Raw genomic sequence first — 26395 nt, forward strand, 5'->3', positions numbered from 1 at the left:
AGAGAATGTGCTATAAATTTCACTGGAGTTTTAGGTGAGCCAGGAAAACTTTGAAGGCACGAGAAGCATATTTAAGAGAACAGCAAGAGTGAGAAGTCAACAGAAACCTTCATTTTAGGAAGAGGTATCTTTAAACCAAAGTAACATTCAGTGCATAAACATACCTGTTACCTAGATACCTGTACATGGATACTTTTGAGACTAAGAATTTTCTAGCCATAGCTATGCTCATCTTTCTCTGGACAGTTCCTATTATGTTGCTGATTTTAATGGTAACGCACTACATTTTCTTACCAAGTCGTCATTAGATTGTTAACCCATTTCTCAATTTTGCCTTAGTTCCATTGCTTGCTCCTCCGTTTCATTTGGCTAAAAGATTCCCTTTTCTCTTGGCCTCTGTGTTTTTCCAGACTAGATGTGACCACCTAGACCTTTCTCCTGTAGATTGAAGAAGTTATTAGTAAGGAGCATATGGTCCTCCTTCCCCTGGAGGTACATTTGCTGCCTCTATCCTAACAGGCCTCATCTTAAAAATTTAGTCCTTGCAACAACACAAAATAAAAAATGTTCAAGTGCTTCTTTTTCAGAGTCCCCATAAATAGCTGTGCACACAGCTCTACCCAGAACAGATAATATGCACAGATGTGTTTATGGGAAGAGGCACGAGTACTCAATGTGTTGTTTCCAGCTTCTCACTACTGCAAGGGTTTCTTTTCTTTTGCAAGGAAGAGGTACAATGTGGGAAGCGCTGTTTTATGGCCTATAATAAAAACCCTTGTAAAGGCCATTTTTTGTCCAAATGCAGCTAAGTGTTCTTTTCAGAGTCCTCATTTGTTCCTCTCCCCCTCTCTATATTGGAATGCACACAGTTCACCATTAATGGATAGCATAAGGAAGTAATGTCACAAATTCTAGTTCGTATTTGTGAAGCTGGGAAAGCCACCAGAATTAATTATGTGAAGAAAGTTTATTAGTAATGTTTTTCCTGTTCAGCAGTAACTTCTAAGTATGTATGTTGCTGAAGTAAAATTTTATATTGCATTCTTGTCGTGCATGGTTATTTTCCTATGAAAGCACCCAAAGGACAGTTCAAGGGAACCTCAACAGTCAAAGGGCCCCATAGTAAAAGTCTTTCCAGCTATGGATAAAAATCACTTTACAAAGTTGGGTTATTTACAAAAAGGCTCAACATTCAAATAATAATAATGGATGATTTCTAAGGACCCTTCTTGACCTAAAATGCTACCAATCTGTAGACTTTGAAAATTAAGAGCAAGCCATGTAACACTTAGTTTAAGACAAAGAACATTTTAAAGATTGTATCATTTAGTAAGTCCACAGCTGTGTTTGTGAATCTTAACAGTGAATGTTAGGGAAGATGGGAAGCTGTCTGCATACTCAATAGAGAAAACTAGGTGGCTCTGAACTTATGCTCCTGGATGCCATTGCTTAAAGGGGACCTAGAGCCTCTTCCTAATTTAGTAGCATCAGTTTTGAACCCATTACCCAAACTGAAAGTTTGGACATTGTGTTTATTCCTCATAAGAACAACACCCCCGCCCCAAAAGAAAAGGTGCTCATTTTGCAGATGAGAAAACTAAGGCTAGATGCGAGAGGAGAGAAGATCATAAAACAGGCCGAAAGTTACCCAGTGTGTGACCTAGTAATGTTGCAGAGTCTGTAAAATATGATCCAGTAAAGTTGACCTATGAAAACAAGCAATAAGGGACCAACTGGTGATGTTGTAGTTAAGGCGCTGGACTCCTACTTAATTGAGTGTGGATTGAGTCCTGGACCTGGTGGCTTAAAACTCATACAGGGTGCATGTGCATGCATGCCCGAAATCCCCTTTCCAGCTATGGATAAAAATCACTTTACAAAGTTGGGTTATTTACAAAAAGGCTCAACATTCAAATAATAATAATGGATGATTTCTAAGGACCCTTCTTGACCTAAAATGCTACCAATCTGTAGACTTTGAAAATTAAGAGCAAGCCATGTAACACTTAGTTTAAGACAAAGAACATTTTAAAGATTGTATCATTTAGTAAGTCCACAGCTGTGTTTGTGAATCTTAACAGTGAATGTTAGGGAAGATGGGAAGCTGTCTGCATACTCAATAGAGAAAACTAGGTGGCTCTGAACTTATGCTCCTGGATGCCATTGCTTAAAGGGGACCTAGAGCCTCTTCCTAATTTAGTAGCATCAGTTTTGAACCCATTACCCAAACTGAAAGTTTGGACATTGTGTTTATTCCTCATAAGAACAACACCCCCGCCCCAAAAGAAAAGGTGCTCATTTTGCAGATGAGAAAACTAAGGCTAGATGCGAGAGGAGAGAAGATCATAAAACAGGCCGAAAGTTACCCAGTGTGTGACCTAGTAATGTTGCAGAGTCTGTAAAATATGATCCAGTAAAGTTGACCTATGAAAACAAGCAATAAGGGACCAACTGGTGATGTTGTAGTTAAGGCGCTGGACTCCTACTTAATTGAGTGTGGATTGAGTCCTGGACCTGGTGGCTTAAAACTCATACAGGGTGCATGTGCATGCATGCCCGAAATCCCGAGAGGAGAATGGAGAGAAGGGATTGTGGTACAGCTGTCCCTGATCACAGGGATGCTTGTGCACACCAGACATGCCCAGTGAGGTCCTGAGAGGCAGACCCAGGACCTTTCCCACGTGGGTCCAGTTGCATTACCATTGTGTCACCACCTGGCCTCTAACATAATATCTTATTTAAACCTCTCCTTTTAAAAGTTATTTCTATTTTATAGAAATAAAAGCAAAGGCTCACGATGATCACAGGGACCTGCTTCAGATTATGTCACTAGTGTAAGCACAAATTCAGATCCAAAGCTTTTAGCTCTGAATCCAGTCCTCTTTATTTTAAGTCATCCTACCCTCAAAAATGGAAATCTCCATCTCCTGTGTGGATGACTCAGATTATAGATTTTTTGAGAAGAACTTTTTTGTACTTCTTCTGTGCCTCTACTTAGCAATCTTTCAATAAATTCTTAGTGAATAACCGGTAAGCCACAATGCAGGATCTTGGCCTTTTCACTAGAAGAGTCAGTTTAGTTAGTGAGAATATTATGTAACTCCTATATGCAGAGCTAAGAAGAAGTCATCTTAATGCATATCTGTCCTTAACAAACTTTAGTTAATATATGATTTTAGTTAAGTTAGATTTGTTAACATAATTTCAACTGCATATTACAGAACACTTCATGAAACATGCCTTTAAATACAGGCATTGTTGTTTGCGTAACTACAGTAGTGCCCCTTATCTGAGGGGGACACATTCCAAGACCCCACAGTGGATGTCTGAAACCATGCATGGTGCCAAATCTTATGTATGCTGTTTTATTCTTTTTTTAAAAAAATATTAGTTCTTGGCTTTATTTGTCTTTTAGAATTATTTTATTTAACTTTTTATTTATTTATTTATTTATTTTGATTTGACCAAAGAGGGAGAGAGAGCAAACGGAAGTGAGAAAGCAAGCCACCAGGTCTGGGACTTGAACCACAGTCAGCCATGTGGGAATCCAGCACCCTTAACCAGCATGCCACTGCCGGCCAGCTATGTTTTATGCTTAGGCATACAAACCTATGATAAAGCTTACTTTATAAATTAGGCACAGTAAAAGATTAACATCAAAAACATAATAAAATTGAACAGTTATAACAAAATAATAATAAAACTTACATGAATGTGGTTTCTCTCAAAATATCTTATTGTATATACTCACTTATTTTTGGATCACAGTTGACCTATGGTCCAAGCGAAACTGTGGATAAGGGGATTTCTGATTCAGCTATGCAGTGATGTCATGCAAGACCCAGTTTCTTCCTCTTTTACATTCCGGCCTTTTGTGTACAGATGATGTTCCCCTTATGTTTTAAGATGGTCACTAAAGCTGCAAGTAGTTCATGCCCTCAAGTAAGACATGGGTGGGAGCTGGGAGGCGAGGAGGAAGTCAAGCACAGAGCTTTCTACTGTGCTTCTCTTATCAAGGAGAAAAATGCTTCCTGAAATTCTAGTCAACTTGCCCATTCAGAACTAGGCCTCATGTTCATCCCTGCATCAGTTCCTAGCAAATGGAAATTTGATTGCCTTGGTTGGCTTGGACTCATTCTCCATGGCTGGCAATCAACAGTGTCTGGTACAGCAAGCAAATAATATGCCCTTCTCTGTAGAAACCAACTTCTCTAATACATTACCTCATTTGGAGGGGAGAGAAGTATGGAGTACGGGGAAAATTCCAGAAGAGGGAATTGAGAGGGAAAATAGGGAAATATAAGAAAGTATTTTGTCCAAAAGCAGCCATTAAGGAGCATATAGTTACAATTTCACTGTAGCAAAGCATGTGTAGAGATATTTACAGAATAGTATAATGTTTTTAAGAGCATCGCCAAACAATGTGTGTAGAAAATAGCCTCAGGGATCATTAGCCAGCAACCTAGGCCCTTGTGTTTTGTATTTTTAAATATTTTTATTCAGTGCTGATTTTTTATAACCTACTCTGAAGAAGTTATAATTAATATTGCATATTCATAGTTTCAGTTCCCGATGACTTTCCACAGTGGTTTAGTAATAGCCATCGTGATGAGGTAATGATTCCTTCTTTTAGACTGTCCATTTAAGTCATTACATTGTCCCTCAAAATCCAACAACATTTTCAGACTGAGTGGAAGTGAGTTGTCATTTTTTTTTTTTTTCAATTAGCTGAGATTGGTTCTTTACCTTAGCATTACTATCATTTCCAGGAATGATTATTACATGGATTATTTCAATTCTTACTTCACACTGCGTATTTGCCCAGTAAAATTTATATGCAAAGTCACTTTTATTACATTTTTATCCATTTGCCTAGAACTAGTAAAAGTAGAGAGGCAACAGAAAGTGAACACTTCCAGTAGGGTCCATGCCTTTGTGCTAAGGAGCCCCGTGTGATGTGTCCTAACTTGGCTACCACACTCCCCTCATGTACAGTAGTAAAGTGACAGCCAGTATACACAGCTTGACTGGGCTTTTCTTTGAACAAAGATCATACATGACTCTTGCAGACCTCTGGTTAATTGCTTGTTTTGAATTCACCAACTACAATCCAGATCATCTGGAAGTTTTAAGGAACCTGTCTGAACCCTCATCTTATTTTCTCAGAATTTATTTTGTCTTTTTTGGTTTTGGATGAAGCATTCTTTGGGTACTCCTTAGGACCAAAGAAAGAAGTAGAGGGAGCCCTGTGTTGAACCAGTCTTTAAAACCCATTGTTATTAATTGATTAATGAAAGCATGCAAAAGCCTGTCAAATTTTGAAGTAGTATAGAAGATGTCTACAGTATGGTAATCATGGCACGGATTCTCCGAGTGCAAAAAGGAATGGGTGAAATCTCTAAGGAGTAAATGATCCTACCTGACCAACTCTCCAAACGTAGCTTTGTTATTCACCATTTCATTGCTGAGCTAGCAATGTGGTAGCCCCATTTTATGGAAGGACTATGGTTTTCAAATATCCTGGGACTAGATCCAGCAATTCCATTTCTGAATATATAGCCTAAAGAATTGAAAGCAATATTGCAAAGGTAAGTACACCCTCGTGTTCATAGCAGCATTATTCTAATAGCCAGAAAGTACAGACCACCCAGTGTCGACTGATCGATGGATAAACAAAATATGATATATACATATGCTCTACGAAATGTTATTCAGTCTCAAAAGGAAGGAAATTCTGACCCATAGTACAGCATGGATGAAACTTGAGGATTATGCTCAGTGAAATGAGCCACTTACCAAATGACAAATACAATATAATTTCACATATATGGGATACTTAGAGGAGTCAGATTTATGAAAATAGAGAAAGTAGAATGGTAGTTACCAGGGCCTGAGGGGAGGGGGAAATGGGAAGTCATTGTTTAATGGGTATAGAGTTTTAGTTTTGTAAGATACAACAGCTCTAAAGATTGGTTGCTCAGTAATGTGAATATACTTAATACTGAGCAATACACTTAAAATTGCCAGGATGGTAATTATTTATTATGAATATTTTACCACAGTTAGAAATTTAAAATTTATGTATTAGTAATAAGAAGTAAAAGTTCCTGGGGCTGACCCTCATTGTTGTCAACAACCCTCTACTGTCTTTATTGTACAGGTTGTGTAGGCTTAGGTAACCTTTACCTCTATTCCCATGTTCATAACTTTTACCTTAATTGAATATGTTTTCATGTTAGTGTGAAAGACCTTTGTTACATATGATATATTTTAGACCGTAGACTCCTAACAACTCTCACAAGAAACAGACAAACCACTATGAAGGTATTCTGTGAAAACTTGGGTAACATCGGAAAAGACTGTGGTTTACAAATTCATAAGAAAAAAGTGATTATCCTTTTCTACAAAATGTGTGGTTTTTAAAATTTTTTTAAATATATTTATTTACTCCATGAGCAAGAGAGAGAGAAGACCATTCTCCAGAAGAATCTTCACACCACAATCCACCCCCGTCCTTAGCCAGCTGGCATCATGGCATGTGAGCATCCTCGGTGTGTACAGGGACATCTGAGGACGTGAAGCCAGGACTTTCCCATGTGGCTTCAGTATCACAGAGTCTTGCACTATCACTATGCCACCACAGCTGGCCAATTCTTAAATAGATAAACTACTGATGTATATTCTTGGTGCTCAAACTTTAAGATTATGACTGTAGATTAACTAGGTACAAGTAGCCTTCAAAATGTTCATAAAAAAATGCATGTTATGAAAAAAAACTGAATATGGATTTCAATTTTTTTGCACCAAAATAAACTCATACTTTAATTCCATCTTTTTACAAACTTTCTGAAATACCCCTGTGTATACAAATATCCAGATTTGTCCACTTAACGCTGTCATTTCTGTGACTTATTATGTGGTAAAAATTGGCTGTTTTTATTATCTTTTGGAATGAGTCATACTTTTTTTGTAGCTGGAAAGTGTTCAGTTATAAATCTTTTTCCCATTAGAAAAGCTTCAGGTGGGTGTTTAGTTTGCTTGGTTGCTCTGGTTTTAAAGACATGAGACACTTTAGAACTCTAGAACAGCTAAAAGAAACAATGACAAGACTTTAAGAGTTTCTGGTATTCCTACTGAAGTCTAGTCTTTTTAGGGAAGTTACCACAGACAAAGCCCCACCTAAAATCGCTGGGAGCCAGACTTCATTCTACCATGGTGCCCTTTTGAAACTGATTCCAAGTCACATCAGAAAGATAGATGAGGGCCCCCAGTAACTATGTATCCTAAGTATGACCTCTTATACCACAACTTTGCTTAGTAACTTAAAAGGGTGAACGATTAAACCTAAGTTTAACTTAAAGAGCATTAATGGACAGTATCCATAATTTCACTGCATTGCCACACTAAGGTTATGGTGAAATATTTGATTCTTGCACAGGATAGATTAATTTAGATTAAATCATAGGGAGCTAAATATGTCTCAGAGAATTCATTGAGGTGTACTGGGTCATTGGAAGCATTATGACATATTTTTCTGTTTTCCTATGCAAAAATGTGTCACGATGTTTCCAAAAACCCAATATTTGATCAAAACACTTGTGATTCTAAAAGGTAAGGTGTTTTTTCTTACCTTATTTAGTGTTGTAGTTTATCCATTCATACTGTTGCCTAGAATTAGGATCATGTCTTAACACTTATTTGAAAAATAGAGTTTCTGACGGACGTAGTTGAAAGTATTTCACTTTTGAGACTAGATGTTCTAACAGACAATGGTAAAAGACCAAAGACCCTTCCCCACCTGTGTTTATTATACAAATCATAATATTTATCAACCTGACAGCTGAATTATGAAAGTAATGAGAGTTTTGGTAAGATTGTGTTTTTTAAGTCATCAGTTCAAAGTTCACCGGTTCAGAATTCGAATTATATCTAAAGATTGTATACTTAAAAGAAGAGCCAATAAGTGGTATGGTGGTTAAGGTGTTGTACTCCCACTTGACCAACTATGGTTCAAGTCTCTGACTCACCTGCTTGAAAATGACACCAGACTCATGTGTGTGGATACCCAAGATCCCAAGAGGAGAATGAAAGAGAAGGGATTGTGGTGTGATGTGGCCATCCCTGCTGTGGGGGAGGGGGGATATGATTTCTTACTTTCTCTCTCTTTGACTGTCTGTCTCTCTCCAGTGAGTGCATGCAAAAACCTAAAGGAAAGAAAAAAAGAAAAGGAAAGAAAAAGAAAAACCAGTTTGCTAACAAAACAAACAAACAAAAAAATTAAAGTGATCTAATAATAGGTAAAGAATGGTAAGTCTTAATATGGAACCAGCTTTCATCATAGGCATCATTGACCTGGAATCAGTAGTAGTGCAGTCATGTGGATTCATACTGTTACACCTATGCTTCTGTATGGTGTTGACATGGTACTTTAATCTACTCTAGCCTTGAAACTAAAGAAAACTAGACCTAAAGTATAAGTACCAAAATAACACAACTAAAGCCAAGTAATAACAATTATGGCATATCCCAGGAAAACTATGGAGCCATTAAAAATCACATCACTCCTGGCTTCCAAGATGAAAAAGAAAAGAAGTGACCAACCGTCATGCCAGAAAGGGCCATGGCCATGTGCAAGCCTATTTGCTGCACTAACTGTGCCCACTACGTGCCCAAGGAGAAGGCTATTAAGATGTTAATCATTGGTACATGTGAGTATGCACCCAAAATCCCAAGAGAAGAATGGAAGAGAAGGGATTGCCATGTGGGCATTCCCCCAGGAAGTGATTTCTCACTTTCTGTGTCTCTTTCTGTCTCTCTGATCAGCACACGTACCCTATTGCAAAAAAAATTCTCAAAAAAATGTTTATCATTTGGGGACAAACAGACAGCATAGTGGTTACGTTACTGGACTCCCACATGGTCAGCCGCAGTTTGTGTCCCTAACCTGATGGCTTGAAAATCACACAAGGTACATGTGCGTACACGCCCAAGATTTCAGGAAGAGAATAGAGGGGAGGGGACTGTAGCATAACCATCCCCTGAGGAGGTGATTTCTCACTGTCTCTGTCTCTCTCCCTCTATCCCCGGCAAGCACAGGCACCCTATGGCAAAAACCTCTAAAACAAAACATGTTCACCATCTGAAACGTAGAGACCACAGCCATCAGGGACATCTCCAAAGCAAGTGTCAGAGATTGTCCTGAACGTTACGTGAAGCTGTGTTACCGTATGAGTTGTGCCATTCATAGCAAAGTAGTCAAGAACTGATCTCAAGAAGCTCCAAAGGACCAAGCACCTCCACCCCAATTTGGACCTGCGGGCGCTGCCGCATGTCCTCCACCATGTAAGGAGTGGAATATTTTTCTTTCTTTTTTTTTTAAGAGAGGTTTTTGCTATAGGGCACGTGTGCTTGCCAGAAAGACAGAGAGAGACAGAGAGACAGAAAGTGAGAAATCCCCCCAATGGCCACGCCACAATCCCTTCTCCTCCATTCTCCTCTCAGGATCTTGGGCATGCACGCACATGTGCCTGGCTAGTGTCAACTACATGGGAATACCAACTACATAGCCATTACGCCAACTGCTGGTCCCAAGGAGCTGAATCTTTAAGGGCTGAAGAACTGTGTCCTCTGGGAAAAAGATAAGATGCACATAGTACATTTTTAAAAAAAAATCACATCACATAAAAAGTTATATTAAATAATTTTGTTCAAGTAGTCACAATGCATTCTTCCATGATTTTAAAAAAGGAACAAAATAATGTGTATGGAATAACAGTCATTGAAAATATAACCTATATTGATTGATACATACATATATAACATGTAATTTTTAAAAGATAGACTAGAAAGACATGAAATTGTTATTTAACAGTGAAGTTTCTGTGATCTCTGAGTAGTGAGATTTTCCATGATTTCTTCTTTTGGATTCTGAAATATTTATATTTCTGCATTAAGCATATATACAGTAAGTTTATCAATCTTATGATTAAGAAAATGAATTGATAGTATGTGGAACATGAGTAAATATACAAATAAAAGCATTATATGTGTGTGTGGTTTTTTTTTTTTTTTTTTTTAATTGCCACAGTGCATGTGGAGAGAGAGAGAGAGAAAGCACCCCCCAGTGAGGTGTGGTCATGCTGCAGGCCCTTCTCCACTTCTCCATCCTGTTAAGATTTTGGGGAACAGGCAAGCACACGCATCCAGTGTGTCTCTTAAGTCTCCAGGGCCAGGATTTGAATTGTGGTTGGCCTTGTGGGAATCCAGCTTCCTTAACCAATAGGCCACAGGTCCCGCCCATACATGTTTTATTTTTCTTTCACTTTATAGTTCAGTCCTTTTATAAATGTAGGTAGACCTTTTATTAATCTATTTAGATTTTTAAATTTGTTGTCTTTATGCTGCTTAAATTGTTCGAATGCTGCAACATGAACCAAGCAGACTTGCTTTGTGTACTGTTTGAAATGGGTGATGCTTAGCATACAGGAAGCTAAAGGCGATGAGCCAGCATGACATTACTTTAGGTTAGTCATGCTTTTTAAAATTCAGTGCTTACAAGTTGTGTACATGTGTTTCCAATAAAGACTTATTTGCCGCAGCAAGAGACAACTTTCTGTAGCATTTTGTGCTTCATTTTCGCACTCCTGTTTATTCATTTCATGTTGTTTGACCTGCAGTGATTCTCAAGTCTTGAAAGGCTGTCCCTTGCCAGCACAGCCTCCTCCAGGGTTTTCACCTTTGGAAGCTTAGAAAGTAACCACTGCCAACTCAGGAGACCCGTGCAGGGAGATCTCCGAAACGGTTGCAGTACACCAGTGTCACTGCAAGAGCACTTTTAGCACTTTCTTCATGCCGACTTTGGACATATCTAACAGCTGCTTGGGAATCTGACTCCCCCAGGAAACAGGATGCTTGTCTTGGCAGCAGTTATCCTAATAATCACCATTTGTTGAAGGCTTACCGTGTGCCAGAAACTGCATTACCACTTTGTATAGGTTAATTCATGTAAATCTCATAAAATTATGAAAAAGTGTTATTTTTTCAATTTATAGATAGAAAAACTAAGATTTTAGTTTTAAGCAAACTAAGATGTAAAGACAGAACTTCCAATCCTAAAGGAAGACACAAAACCATAAACTAATAACCAAATATGCTGTTCTGATGAGAGAAAGGGGTGGTCTCGCTGATTAACAAGCATTTCTTCACGATCACCTTCCAGCTTCGAAGCCCGTAATGTTGCCTAATCATTCTTCTAAGTTGTGTTCATCCTCCTTGTACACACCATTCTCACGGTATCTTGATGGTTGGGTCGCTCCCTGTTGCAGAGAATCATGATATCATGGTCAGTGTCTTAAGTTTCTACTTTCAGTAACAGCTTCTGAGTTTTAAATCTTGTATCTAGTTTTACTGGTCCTGAAGTTAGAGAAAGATCTGATACTATTTTGTTTCTGAAAGCCCCCCCCTGCTCTGTGCCGCTTGATAATGATAATAGTAGTCGTCACCATTTGTTGAATGCATGCATGCTACTGTGCTAAGTGCTTTACAAATGGAAAGCCTAGGAAGAAGGTTTCATTATTTTCCCATTTTACAGACCAGAAAACCAGTTCAGAGAAGTTAAATGACTGACTTCATTTTATATCTCATTTGTTCATTCATCTAGTAAAGGAGTGCAATGGTTCGAATCCAGTTTTTCGCTCCAGTTTGAATCGCAACTCTCTCTTGCTAGTGTTGTGACTTTAGACTAACTGCCTGACCTACTTCTGCGTATCAGTTTCTTGACCTGTAAAATGGGGTGATGACTTCCATGTTGTGGTATGGATGAGTCACTAAACTGACAGTGCTTAGAATAGTGCTTGACACATAGTGACTACTTAGTATTACATCCTGTAAAAATAATACTGCGTTGTTGGAAAGGTCCTGACTCATTTTTGCATAGAAAAAAATATGTCATGACTTTTCCAACAACTCAATAATACTTACTATTAATACTTTTTATTATGCACTGGGTTTTCTCAAAATAACACAGAAAACAATATAGAAGCACGTGAAGTAAAAAGTAACCCCCTCTTTTACCACCTCCTGCTTTCTTTCCCCAGTATATTAACCACTGACATGAGTCTGGCATATATATCCTTCCAGAATATTTTCTATGCCATCTATAACTATTCTTAAATTGTCCTCTCATTGCTAAAATACAGGTTGGGAATGAAATTTTTTGTAGTGTTCGCGAGAAAGGGAAAGTGGAAAGGTAGGAAGGGAGTCACATTTATTGGTTTGGCTAATATTTACCATTTGCCTACTGTGTGTCAGCCACTCAGCAAAGTGCTGAGGTCTCAGGGTCAAATGCAGCACATGCCAAGTTTCTATTCTGAGCATTTATTGATTTCTTTTTTGGTTTGGTTTAGGATATGATGTTTCAGCTTCTCCGAGGTCTGGACTTTCTTCATTCTCACCGAGTAGTGCATCGTGATCTGAAACCACAGAACATTCTGGTGACCAGCAGTGGACAGATAAAACTGGCTGATTTTGGCCTTGCCCGCATCTACAGTTTTCAGATGGCTCTTACTTCAGTGGTGAGTGAGAGACTGCTCTCCTTTCGTTAACTGATTTTTCCAGTCTTGAATGGCGCACTTCCCCTTTCTGTGCCCCCAGTGTTATTACTGCCCACATTTGGTTGGTACAGAATGTCTTTGCGTTGTGCTGGCAACTATAGACACATCCAGGCTGTGCTTTCTGTGGACAGGACGCATTACAGAAATAGCCTGTTCCATCTTAGCCACTAGAAAGGAATCGGTTACAAGTTTCCAAATGCTCTTTGCCACAACCACTGTTTTTAGACCTGTGTATATGTAATACTAAGGTCAGGGAAGAGAGAGCTAAGAATGTTGACCTCTCTGCAACATCTGTATGAGAAATAGCAGGGTGCCCCTAAGTGTGATAAAGCACTCCTCCAAAACAGGGGTACAGACTGTAAAGAAGGAATTAAATTTACAGTGAACTTCAATGACCCATAAACAAGTGGCACCACCCATGCTGGGCAAAGGCTTCATGTAAGCGAGAATAGGAAGAATGACCCCAAGGGCCCTGTTTTGGCAAAGAATGAGCTATAATATCCTCTTCTTGGTCTTATTCAGATGCAAAACCATAATAGCTGTTGACTTTGGTTTGCTTGTATTTCTCCTTATAGTTCATTGTTTCTGAGATGAATTTTTATTTTGCATTCTACACTCAAAATATAAAAAGAACAGCCTGGAAATAGGTATTAACATGCTGCTTTTTGAGTGATCTATTTTACATAACACCGAATCCATGTGTTATATACAGTATAAATTACCTACAATTAAATAAGCCTTAAGAAGAATCCATTAAAAAAAAAAAGGGACCAGCAGTTAGCGTAATGGCTATGTTGCTGGACTCCCATGTAGTCGACCACAGTTCGCGTCCCAGACCCGGTGGCTTAAAACTCAGCCAGGCACGTGTGCATGCGTGCCCAAGATCCTGAGAGGAGAATGGAGGAGAAGGGATCATGGCGTGGCCATCCCCCCTGGGGGGTGATTTCTCGCTTTCTGTCTCTCTTTCTCTCTCTGTCTGTCTGACGAGCACACACGCCCTATAGCAAAAACCTCTCCAAAAAAAGAAAAAGAAAAAGAAAAAGAATCCATCTTAGCCTCGAAGTGGTTCTCAAACCAGGCACAACACTGTCCTGGGTGAGAAGCATTGTGGAAGTCGGGAGTGACTGGCAGTGTCGTTGGTCACCCCAGTGACATGGGGGATGGGGTGGCTGCTACTGACATTTAGTGTATATGCTTCAAGGGGAACCAACATTCTGTACAACAAAAATCATTACCCAAATTCCGGTACTGCCTCAGCTAAGAAGTAGAAATTTGGGTGAGGAGTTGGAAATTCCCTGAGACAAAGAACTTGCCTAAGGAAAAACATTAATGTACAAAAGTGTTCTTTCTATTGCTACCACAGTCGCTAACACTTCCTCCAGCCCCAGTCAAACATGGATACTGTAAGCAGGACATTTAAGACCACTTACTTTCCCAACACTCTATGCAATACCTAGGACATCAGAAGTTTTACAAAAGATTCCCTGCAATATGTTGCTATTGTTAAAAGATAAATCCTACTTGTTTTCTCTGTGTTTGAGAAGGCAGGGCGTAAGTTGATGTTTAAAGGCTAGGTCTCAGCTTTAGGCAGGGTAAAGCGAACCCTTGCATTCTTACATAATCACACCAGAAAGGGCTGAGTCTGTGTGTTTCCCCGGTGGGAAGGGTGAGGTAGGCTTTGGGCTTCCCTAGGAAGTTGTCATGCATGTTGTTTAGGGCCTTGGGGAGAAGCTTGAATAGGCTCTGATTTGAAGAGCCATCAGAGGAGCAGATGGAAGGAACTGGTCTCCTTGGGTACTTTAATTAAGGGAAGAATAAGCTGTAACAGAGACAGACCCTTTAGTTTAATCCCCCCCAAATGGGCACTAATAAACCATAACTAAAAACAGGAAACCTGGTTGGTTTTTGTTTGTTTGTTTTTGCTTATTAAATTTGAGGAATGATAGCCCAGCTTGTGTGTAACATCAATTAATATTCCATTCTTGCTGGAATATTATGTTCAATAGGAAAATGTAGAGAAATTATTTCATATACTGAAAAAACGGGGAGGGCAATCATAAACACATGATTTTTTTGTATCTAGTTTGTACTGCATACTCCAAATTGCCTATAGTGACAAGTAAAAAAATGTTAGCAGCTGGGAAAGACACACTAAAACAAATTCAGACTTTTATTTAAAAGATAAATAGTTGGAATTTAATGGTAATAATTAAACATATGTTTCCAACAGGATATTGCATTGAAAAGATTTCCCACTGTTTTATATTTTTCTGCTTAAAGGAAAAATCCATAATATATTTAATGGTGCATTGATTACATATACATGGTGACATATGAAAACTTGGAATCAAAGTTTTTCAGACTGAATTAAAATGTATTTTTAGTATCTCTTGAAGAGGAAAAGGCTACACTTCATTTCCTGGAAATATATCAATATATTTTTAGTAAGTTATGTCAGACAGGAACTAAAAATCAACTTAATTTGAGGAATCTTAAAGAACTTACAAGTTAACTGATTCAGAACTGACATCTTACAGCCTGGGGAACTGCAAATATATTACTTATCTTTTAAACCCTGACTCAGATGTTTCCTTCTGGTAACCCCTGCAGAAATTAAACCATCCTTCCTTCCTAGTGTTTATAGAGTCACATCTTATCACTGCCTTTCATGACACTGCTTTCTATCTTGTCTGTAGTTTTTTAGGGGTTTTATTTATCAGATTGTGAATTTCCTTGAATACAGATGCAGCATCTTATTTAGCCCTGACACATAGTACCTTGTTTATTTTGATAGGCACATGGGAATGTTTTTGAATAAATAAAGTAACAAAAGCTCACATGTAGATGTAAGCCAATGCATCACAGTAAAGATAAGAGAAGGAGTTATTTTATATGTTAATAGTCCATTTTGATGTGTTGATACTTCAATATTCTTATATAACTACCTGATGGTGCTGAGCAAAAGGACTTACTGAAACATATACTTTAAGATGTTTGGGAACCAGCAGTTAGCGTAATGGCTATGTCGCTGGACTCCCACGTAGTCGACCACGGTTCGCGTCCCGGACCCCGTGGCTTAAAACTCACGCCAGGCACGTGTGCGTGCGTGCCCAAGATCCCGACAGGAGAATGGAGGAGAAGGGATTGCGGCGTGACCATCCCCCCTGGGGGGTGATTTCTCGCTTTCTGTCTCTCTGTCTCTCTCTGTCTGTCTGGCACATGCGCCCTATACCAAAAAAAAAAATGTTTGAGTTTATTTTGTACCTTATCCTGATTAATTCATTGGTATGTATCTGTGTTCAAAGTCATGAAAGCTGCACCCTGTAGTTCAGCCCCGTCTTTTGAGTAAAAGGGTGATTTAAAGCCAAGTTTACAATTTGTGTGTTGTATTTACAGTAATCTCCCTGCTTCTTCATGAACATATTATATGTATGAATTGAACTTTCTGTTCTGAACAGAAAGCTGTGGAAACACAGGAATGCAGCATTATGGTAGTTCTATCATTTATTTGAAAATATTTTTTTAAGCCATTGTGTTTGATGTTAACAAGCTCTAGAAGTGGGATCATGTTCTCTTCTAAGATACTGACATTCTCCAAGTGAAAAGAAAACGGATCAATTATTAGACAGCTTTTTCTTCGTTTCTCACCACCTGCCTATCTATTTTCTTGGTATATGTATATTTACATAATATGTGATGTATGTGTGTGTGTGTGTGTGTACCGCTGACAATAGCTTGTACTCTTAGCTTCTTGCTAAAAACTTTAAAGCATTCTCATATATAACCTAGACCTTTGAGTAAGCAATCAGCAGTATTTATTTTCTTTATAAAGTCATTACCCGATTGATCTTGGACTACTGCTCTGAACCATTGTGCTCTATACCAGTATTCAAGAAAAAGCATTTTTACTGATTCATTGAGAAATCAACTCCTCTAGACAGGTGACCTTCTGGGACATGTTAGGGTATCAGCTTTTATGTGTTAATCTTTAGTTTGTCCTTTTTCCTTTTTTTTAAGTATTATTTTATTTAACTTTATTTATTTATTTATTTTAATTTGACCAGAAAGGGAGAGAGAGAGAGGGAAATTTTGAGAAAGCAAGCTGCCAGGTCCAGGATTCAAACCACAGTTGGCCATGTGGGAGTCCAGCGCCCTTAACCACCATGCCACTTGCTGGCCCCTATTTTGTATTTTTTTAATGAAAAATTTTCTATTACTCTTTTCATTGATGGAATATATGCAATATTTTTGCCTTCTGAAAGAAATTAGTTTAGGGCAGTCTTTATAGGTCTGAACCATAGAGCTGTAGCTGGCATGTTACATTAGGGCCAAATGACTTCTGATAAGTTGGGGATGAATCTAAAGGGTTAAGGGCCCTTTAGTTGCCCAATTTTATAGGGCTGCTTCCAGCATGAAAATCAAATGTTTTTAAAGGGGTTTGTAAGTATGTATAACTATATGTTGATTGAATAGCAAGAACTTAATTTAACATCCCCTAAAAACAACATCCCCTATAGTGTTTGGCCGGCAGGTGGTGTGGAGGTTAAGTCACATGATCCTGCATGGCCAGCTGCACAGTTTAAATCCTGAACAGTGGCTTGAAAACCACGCCAGGTGCATGTACATGTGTACCCAAAATCCGGAGAGGGGACTGGGAGAGAGAGGATTGCAGTGAGGCCGTCCTCCCTAAAGGGTAATTTCTCACTTTCCTTCTCTCTCTCTCTGTATCTCTCTGGTGAGTGCACATGCCATAGCAAAAATGTTAATGTGTGTGTGCATGTGGGCGCGTGAATGCGTGCACATTGCAGGAGGCAGTGTGCGTGTGTGTGTGTGTGTGTGCGCGTTCCAGGAGGCAGTGTGTGTTTGTGTGTGTGCGTTGCAGGAGACAGCCCAGTAAAGTTGGCATCTGAGGAACACTTAATCCTTTAGATTAGTCCTCAGTTTATTAGGGGGCAACCTAAGGGCTACTTATGTCTGTTTCTTTAAAGGATGTAGAATTAAGATGTAGATGGCAATAGAGTATTCTTAGGCACATGCAAGGGGCCCCTTTCCTATGTCTCATACTTTAGAAAAGTGTGCACTGGCCCTGCTCTGATGTTGTCTACCTTTATGGGGCATAAAACCCAGGATACCAAGGAAACATGCCCCTGAGACCTTCACCCTCACCCATACCACATTCAGAACATTGGATTTCTTGACTAAATGAGAACTATTTGAGCTGTCTTTCTTCTTACTAGCAGATTTCATTACTGTGTGCTCAGCCCTTATCCTGGGACAGCTATTTGCAGCATACGGGCAGAGCATGATCATATGGACTGGAATGTCCATGGTATGAGTACGAAGCCCCTTGTGGTTCAAGGAGCTGCACATATTAAAAGTGGAGTCCATTAGACTTAGCCCTGACGTGTGTTATTTTTATCCAAAGGTTTCTCTGGAATCATGAAAAATCAGCTCCTGTGACTTATATAGAACTATTTTTGTGGAAAACTAAAGAGAGCAGGTTACAGAAAGGTTTTTTCCGTTTCATGTAAGTGATATGTAGGGATCATTCTTTGGGTGGGTATATAATTTCTGTGATATAAATGTTTCAAAAATACACACATATTCAGTAGAAGAACTGTTAAGACTAGCTAAAATTATATTGAGAGTCATTCTAAAAGTCAGCATTTCCAATGTGAAGTATAATGTACAGTACAGTTCATTTTTATCTGTCAGGATAAGAGAAATAGAGACCAGCCAACATTTTCGATCTTACCTGATAGTGCACCCCGGTCTAACTGAGAGAGTCCCTGAGCAGAGTAGGAGACATTGCCGGCAGCCCCAGTAATAATCGTGAAGCACTGTGATCAGCGGAGCAGTCTTCTTGTCCCTGTTTATGATGGAAAATTTATATTTTATTTTTCTAAACCTAATTATGTAGCAGCATGTTTGGTGATACTGTTGCCATTGGATTTGGTGTTGGGGGGGTGTCATTATCAGTCATTTAATTTTGAAAGTGAAGAAACTGAGGCTGAAATAGGCAGTTATGATCAGATAAAGTCTGAATTCATCAAATACGTAGTAAATGGGTTGGAGAATTCTAATGTTTATATTCTAGATCTTGCCCACAATCTCCTTTTCTCCCCATTGAAGGTTCCAGTACCCTGACATCTATCCAACTATGTTCTGTGGAATTCTCAGGTTTGACAAATGTTCCATTTAAAAAAGCTTTTTTTTTTAGTTTTGTTACAATTATAATTTTAAAAAAAGCTAATTCATGCTACATTCTGGGAACACTGGAGCATAAACTAGTCCCTCCTGATTTTTCTTATGTAACTCTTAGAATGAAGCATTTTCTGCCATACTTGTATAACTGAGTGATTTATAAATGGATCATTACTTAGAGAGAGTCAAACACTGTCTTTATATGTCCAGACCCCTAAAATTCATCCAAGTGTGTAATCATTCCAGCACACACATTATGCTGCATTTCCTGTACATGAGACTATGTTGATAGCCATCCAGTACAATGCCAATGTTGATGATTTTATACCCAGATGTGATTGCCAATACCCAGACAATTAGAAGCAGTCACCTACTCACATCCCCACACACACTCCCAGGACAGTCACTATAAAGCTACCCTTGTATAGAAAGAAGTCTGTGTCCTAAAATGGAGATGTACCTTTTTGTACCCCAATAACTTTACCTCCTGAAATGAAGTTCAGGATTGGCTTGTCTTAAACCAGTTTCTTCTCTGCACTGAGCAGTCTTATGTCTTTTAGTGTATTTAAGGATCTTTGTACAATCATTTAATTGTAATTATTAAATTAGCATTTTTCCTTCAGATACCTACTACTCCTAACTAATGTAGTTTGGAGAAAAATCCACTTTGTATCATAATACCTCACAAAGTGATTTATATTCCCTCTTCTCCAAAAGTCTCTTTCTGTTTCATCTTCCCTATTAAAAGACACATATGTTCTGAAAACATTATTTACAAAGTAGAAATCACTAAAAGACAAGTAAATACTAAGCATAGGAAGAATTTTATTAGTTATATATACAAAATACAAAGACTCCTTTGGGGATTTTTTAATATATGTAGTTGATTTTTAATATATGCAACTGAGTTCCAACTTTATTTAAAATTATTCATTTATTTAATACCAGAAATACTACAAAAAGTGGAATGCTTAGATCCCTTTCTTATGCCTCTGACAGTAGATGTTTCTTACTTTAACCTTAGTTTTGGTAGCATTTAGTTTAAAACCTTGCAGATTCAGAAACTTTTTATAAGCATAGGGGAGAACATTAATCAAATGGCACTATGGCATTTAGTCAACAATTACTTACTGATCCCTATCCATATGCCAGGTACTGTCAATGAACCTGAAAGATGATGGTTAGTGGAAATAGAGGAGGTCCTTGCTCTCAAAGAGCCTACATACAAAATGGGGAGGTAGATTGGAATCAAATGGTCACATAAAGAAATGTATAGTTAAAACCAGAGATACGTGCAGGGAATGGGTTACAGTTCTGAGGCCATGTAACTCATAAACTCACCTAGGCTGGAGGATCAAGAAAGCCCTCCTTGTTTATCCATGCAGGGGTGTGAGATGCTCAGAGAGGTCACCAGAATCCTCCTCTCAGAACCCACCTAGACACAGGCCCCAGGGATGTGTGTTTCAGGCAGTCTGTGTTTGTTTTCTGTGTATGTGTTTGGAATAGCTCATTGTACAGCACCCAGTTGGCACCACCAAGTGACAAAGTGAAGCAGGACCAGAGATCGGAGAACAATGTCATCTTTTACAGAAGAAAATAAATTGTTTATGCTTGTTTCCTCTTCGTGCATGTTGTATTTACTATGGAGACCTGGCAGGGTTTATGCTTCGGCTTGGGCAGCCGAGTGGCTCCCACAGAAGCCTACAAACTGCCAGTGCATACTGAATAAATCAAACCAAAAGCATTACATGAGTACAATGGAAAAAACCCAAAGCCCTGTCGCCTAAGCACCTCAGTGAAAGTGCAGGACACACCTCTGAAGCAGGAAAGGCTCCTGTAACTCCCTCCCCACTCAACATCTTGCCATGACACAACCAGGTCTGTTTTGTTAGAACTTCCAGTTGCCAGTACATATTTCATAGTTAACAATGGAGTGTTTGTGCCGGTTTCGTTTTCACTTTCACCAGTGAGGGAAGTGGAACACAATGAGGGCAGTGCACAGAGCTGGGAACAGGACACGTTTTCTTTAGGATTCCCAGGGCTGGGTACATGGAAAATGCCAGAGCCAAAACAAACATGAAAACCCATCCAGATCCTCCGTCACACATTCTCAGTGGTAATAAAACACATTTTGAGTTACCATCTGATAGGTTAACTCTGCCTCCACAGTGAAGGCAAACACTGATGACCACTGTGAGAATTTCTCCCATGTCTGAAAGGAATGTATTTCATACTGTACAGAAAACTGTTGTAGGTGTGTGTGTATGCGTGTGGGTATCTAATTGCACGAAGTATATTTCTGAAGTGAATCAAATGACTGCTTTCCTTGTTTATAAAAGATAGTCATTCATTTGACTCACCTAATTCTAGCTACTGCATAAGTGGTCACTGTTGGGAATTAGTTCTGGACGAAAACAGTTTAACTGTAATGGTACTGCCTAGAGGATGTTTTACTCGTAGAAAGGACAGGATGTTCCCTGTTTTTTGCATACATCTGTTTTGCCAGCATATCCTAGTAAGGTATGACATAGGTAGGAGTTGGATGTCACCTGTGTGGCTTTTTTTTTTTTGTATCCTGTCATAGACACTTTATATGATGACATTCGAATCCCAGAAACCTAAGGACAAATTTCAGTGTCAAGACAAAATATTGTCTTAAGGTTGGCATACCAAATCTTTTAGAGAGGGTTTACAAGCAAAAGTTTTCTCAGGGATCCAGACAGTGAAAAAATGTGTAGTTGCCTCTTTCAATCAACATTCTTATGGGAATATGCCTTCAGTGTATGATCAGGGGTTAGTCTGAAGAGCTCTGTTTAATGAGATAAATCCATCTCACTTTAATATGCTTAATTCAAGTGTTGTTATGCTCATATTCAAAGGAGTGTGAGGCCTGAACCTTAAGTATCTAATTGCACGAAGTATATTTCTGAAGTGAATCAAATGACTGCTTTCCTTGTTTATAAAAGATAGTCATTCATTTGACTCACCTAATTCTAGCTACTGCATAAGTGGTCACTGTTGGGAATTAGTTCTGGACGAAAACAGTTTAACTGTAATGGTACTGCCTAGAGGATGTTTTACTCGTAGAAAGGACAGGATGTTCCCTGTTTTTTGCATACATCTGTTTTGCCAGCATATCCTAGTAAGGTATGACATAGGTAGGAGTTGGATGTCACCTGTGTGGCTTTTTTTTTTTTGTATCCTGTCATAGACACTTTATATGATGACATTCGAATCCCAGAAACCTAAGGACAAATTTCAGTGTCAAGACAAAATATTGTCTTAAGGTTGGCATACCAAATCTTTTAGAGAGGGTTTACAAGCAAAAGTTTTCTCAGGGATCCAGACAGTGAAAAAATGTGTAGTTGCCTCTTTCAATCAACATTCTTATGGGAATATGCCTTCAGTGTATGATCAGGGGTTAGTCTGAAGAGCTCTGTTTAATGAGATAAATCCATCTCACTTTAATATGCTTAATTCAAGTGTTGTTATGCTCATATTCAAAGGAGTGTGAGGCCTGAACCTTAAAACAGAATATGAAAAATGTTTCTGTAACTTGGATTTTTGTGTCCTCTTAAATTCTTTAGATATGTGAACATCTTATGTTTTATAGCTGCCACTACTTCCTTGTAAACCAGGGAAAGGTGGAACTGTATTTTTGCTTGGGCTTTAATAATCTCATAATATAAATTCCTCAATCAAAATAAGTTACTGAAATTCCATAACATTGGATGTATCCACTTTTATGAACTCAATCCAAATCTTAGAGTATTTTATTGTTTCCCACAGTGCACATGGTAGACACTTGATAAATGCACCATGAATGAATGAAGGAAACCTTATGATTCTCCATTGCCTAAAGAATGAATTCTAAACTCTCTAGTACAGCATGCAAGGATTTTTGCAGTTCAGTTCCAAACTTTCTTTCTGTCCCCCCTTCACCATTCCAAGCACATAAACACATATCCCTTACCATCTAACACTGTCAGATATCTCACTCACTATTCTTTGGATTTAATTTTTTCACAGCTCTCTGCTTTCACAAATGAATCAGTGAATGAATTTCTAACTCTGCATTGTTCCTGTTACTCTGTTTCATTTTAGCATCTAAAAAAAATCTTATGTGTTCATTTTAAATGCAACTTTCTGCTTATCTTCCCAGTTGCCTGCATCACACCCAGATGATAATTCGAGCTTTGAGAGAGTAATATTTATACTTTGATTGTCTGTCTAGGCGGCCATTTTTAGCCTTCCAGTGATTGTGCTTCATCCCTCTTTATTCAAGATCACAAACCTTGCTTCATCTTCCCAACTTGTGCACTTAGACTTTCTATATGATACGTTTTTATTTAAACATCCCAAGCTCTTGGGATCTTTGGAGGAGCCACAGTGACACAGGAAAGGTTTGAAAATATATTGTTTTTTCTTTATAACTTTATTTAGTCCATTGAAGATCTTGAAAAGATTATATACATGTTTCTGTGAGTCTGTATAGGTCTCTCAAAGACAGGTCCATGGGGCCAGCAGGTGTTGTGGTGCTTAAGGGCGCTGGACTCCCACATGGCCAACTGTGGCCCGAGTCCTGGACCTGGTGGCTTATTTCTCTCTCTCTCTCTCCTGGACCTGGTGGCTTATTTCTCTCTCTCTCTCTCTCTCTCTCACACACACACACACACACACACACACACACACACACACACTGTCCCTCTCTGGTCTAATGAAAGTAAATAAATAAATAAATAAATAAATTTAAATAAAATAATTCTTTAGGGGGAAAAAAATAAGATAGGCCCAGATTTCTATATGACGACTTACTAATGCTGGATTTCCTATCATATTTTATAGACTTTATTGTTAAAATTCTGAATTTGTTTTAAATGATGCTCTTTGGGCCACCAGACCATTCCTCCTAATGCTCCCACTTTCTGCTTTCCTTTTCTCTAGGGATCAAACCACTGGGTAAGTGACGTTGTTGTACCCAGCATCTGTAAGGACACTGATGATTTTTAAATTTCTCATAAATTTGAATGTTAAACTTTATAGTTGGCCGTGGAGGAATAATCTGCCTTCAAGTCTCAGGGAAACATCCAAAAGAAAGAAGGGGAAAGCGTAGGAGAATTTACTTTAGCACTGCTCATATATTTATTTTGAAGCCTGGCAGAACCTAAAAACAGGGCTGTAAATTTAACAGCTCAACCATAAAAACCCCAAAATAAGAGAGAAAAAGCTCTACTACTTCTAGGTTCGAGTACTAATACATGTTACAGATTTCTTTTCTTCTGTCTTGAATTTTTCTTGTTCTTTTAAAAATTTTTCTTCCCTTTTCTTTTTCCTATTTTTATTTTGATTAATTATTTTCTAAAGGTTCCTGATGCTTTAAAATGTAGGAAAGTGTTTTTTGAATACTTGGCTGGTATACTGCAGTTGATAGATTTCATGGTGACACTAAATATTATCTGCACCTTATGTAACTCTGGGTCATTTCAGTGAGGTAGGGACCGCACATGGTATCAGTTCTTGTGGGAAAATATGCTTCAGTGGCTTACTGGCACTGGTTTTGGAATGTGGCATTTAAAAGTACCTTTTTACAGTGGGAAAGAATTCTGTCAAGAATAAACAGTCTGACCTTGTTAAATGGGCCAAAGTCTGTCTGTAACCTAGTTCCAGAAAACTAGCTTTTACTAGTTTAGAAAAAAAAAAAAAACAGATTAGAAAAAAATACAACTAAAACTTTTGTAAAGGATCGAAAAAGTTACTACCACAAATGAGAAATAAATTCCAAAAATGATGCTCTTCCCATATATGCATGAAAATTTCATTACCTAACTATAAAATCTCATTTTTCCGGAGTGGATGAAAGATTAGGAATACAGTTAGAGAGGCAGGTTTTCTTTTTCCTGGAAAGACAAGGTTGGCTTGCCGAAGGGAGCTGTGGAAATGGCTACATAAGTATGGTCCACCGTGAGAAACCAGGCTTAGGACGATGAGGAAGGAACAAAAATCTGCCAGTGACTCCCCATTGCCCACACATTAGAGTCTGTTTACTCTGAGTGCTGGAATGCAGTAGTTGTTCCTAACAATTCTAGTTCTGCTTTCCCATCCTCTCCAAACCCATACACACACACACACCATGATCTTGCCATCCAGATCTTTTTCCTACTTCTTGAAACAACATGCCTTCAGATTTTGTGCCTCCATGCCATTAGACAATTCTTTCTCTCTCTCTCTTGATTGTCTTTCTCCTTCCCAGCCTGACGAACTCCTACTCATTCTTCAAGACTCAGTTCAAATGCGACCTTCTCTCTGAAGCCTGCCAGACTCTCCAGAATAAAGTCAGGCAATTCCTCTTTGTGCGCTTTTGATTTGCCTGTAATGCAGTAGTTCTGATGTGATAGCTTCCCATTTATTTGGCTTCTGTCTTCTATTTTAAAAAGATTAACAATTTAAAATATTCTATTCAGCACTTCAGGTAGCAATACACAGAAACATGGTACTCAGTTGAGTGTCTGTAGAATAAGTGTAGGGATGAAATAAAGAGATTTCCAAGCAGAGGAGTTTAAGGGAGATGGGTTAGGGGGAGACTGAGGTTGGAAACGGATGTCTTCCCCTAAACATCAACTTCCCTGAAAGGTGTTATTGAACTTGTATCTTCATCTATTTTGACAATTCAGCACCAGAATCACACTTCTTTTCTTTAGTCACTTTGATTGCTAAACTCCTTGTTTATATTTTAGATGATATTCTAGAAAAACCAAGATTTTATTACTTTACTCATTCTTTGATTATTGTCATAGATTCCACCAGGTCTTAATGATGCTAGTTCTGATCACAACCATTTTTCATGTTAAATGACTAATTTACCAATATTAATTTAAATTGGTATCATTTTTTTTTTAAATAATACTGTTTGGGGGTTTTTTGAGAGTTTTTGCTATAGAGCGCGTGCGCTCACCAGGAAGACAGACAGAGAGAGAAAGAGAGAGATAGAAAGCGAGAAATCACCCCCCCTGGGGGGGGGGTGGCCACACTGCAATCCCTTCTCCATTCTCTCAGGATCCTGGGGACACACGCACATGCTCCTGGTGTGAGTTTAAGCCACCGGGTCCAGGACTTGAACCACTGTCGGCTACATGAGACTTCAGCGACATAGCCATTATGCTAACTGCTGGCCCCTGGGGATCATTTTTAATGGAGTTATAACAAAAACTAAATCTTACATTCTGAAAAACAATATATCTTTAGGAAAACTACATAATTTTTTAAAAAAAAAATCAAATGTGTAAAATAAATCATTGAACATTTTGTAAATGGACTTCTAGCAAAGTTGTTCAAAAAGCTGCCCGTGCATTTTAAATATAATTTAACAGGTTAAAATGCATTTCTTAAAACCTTTCTGGAATTGTGTATTTTAAATGAATCTACTTACATATCTGGCTGCTCTAGTTCTTAATAGGTATACATGGAAAAGTATGGTAATAGGAAAAAAATAGTTGAATGGGATTTTAAAAGTGTTACAAATCTAGAAAAAAAAAATTCATATGTACTGCTTATACCCAAACACAAATTGGCCACCATCATTC

The 26395-nt window shown here is 38.4% G+C and overlaps 1 protein-coding gene and 1 long non-coding RNA gene across 2 annotated transcripts in view; one reads left to right on the forward strand and one right to left on the reverse strand.

Annotated features, from left to right (window-relative positions):
* LOC114009099 (uncharacterized) overlaps positions 1 to 3947 on the reverse strand; it is a 20722-nt gene extending 16775 nt beyond the window's left edge. The window contains exon 1 of the long non-coding RNA XR_003550574.1: positions 3752 to 3947. This is a non-coding gene — a long non-coding RNA (uncharacterized LOC114009099). The remainder of the gene's footprint in view (positions 1 to 3751) is intronic.
* Positions 1 to 26395, forward strand: part of CDK6 (cyclin dependent kinase 6) — a 258036-nt gene that overhangs the window by 102503 nt on the left and 129138 nt on the right. Inside the window, exon 3 of the mRNA XM_006155536.3 lies at positions 12405 to 12572. Coding sequence (XP_006155598.1) covers positions 12405 to 12572 — 168 coding nt within the window. The remainder of the gene's footprint in view (positions 1 to 12404; positions 12573 to 26395) is intronic.

Source organism: Tupaia chinensis, unplaced genomic scaffold, assembly GCF_000334495.1.
Source record: "Tupaia chinensis unplaced genomic scaffold, TupChi_1.0 Scaffold000460_1, whole genome shotgun sequence".
Lineage (NCBI taxonomy): Eukaryota > Metazoa > Chordata > Mammalia > Scandentia > Tupaiidae > Tupaia > Tupaia belangeri.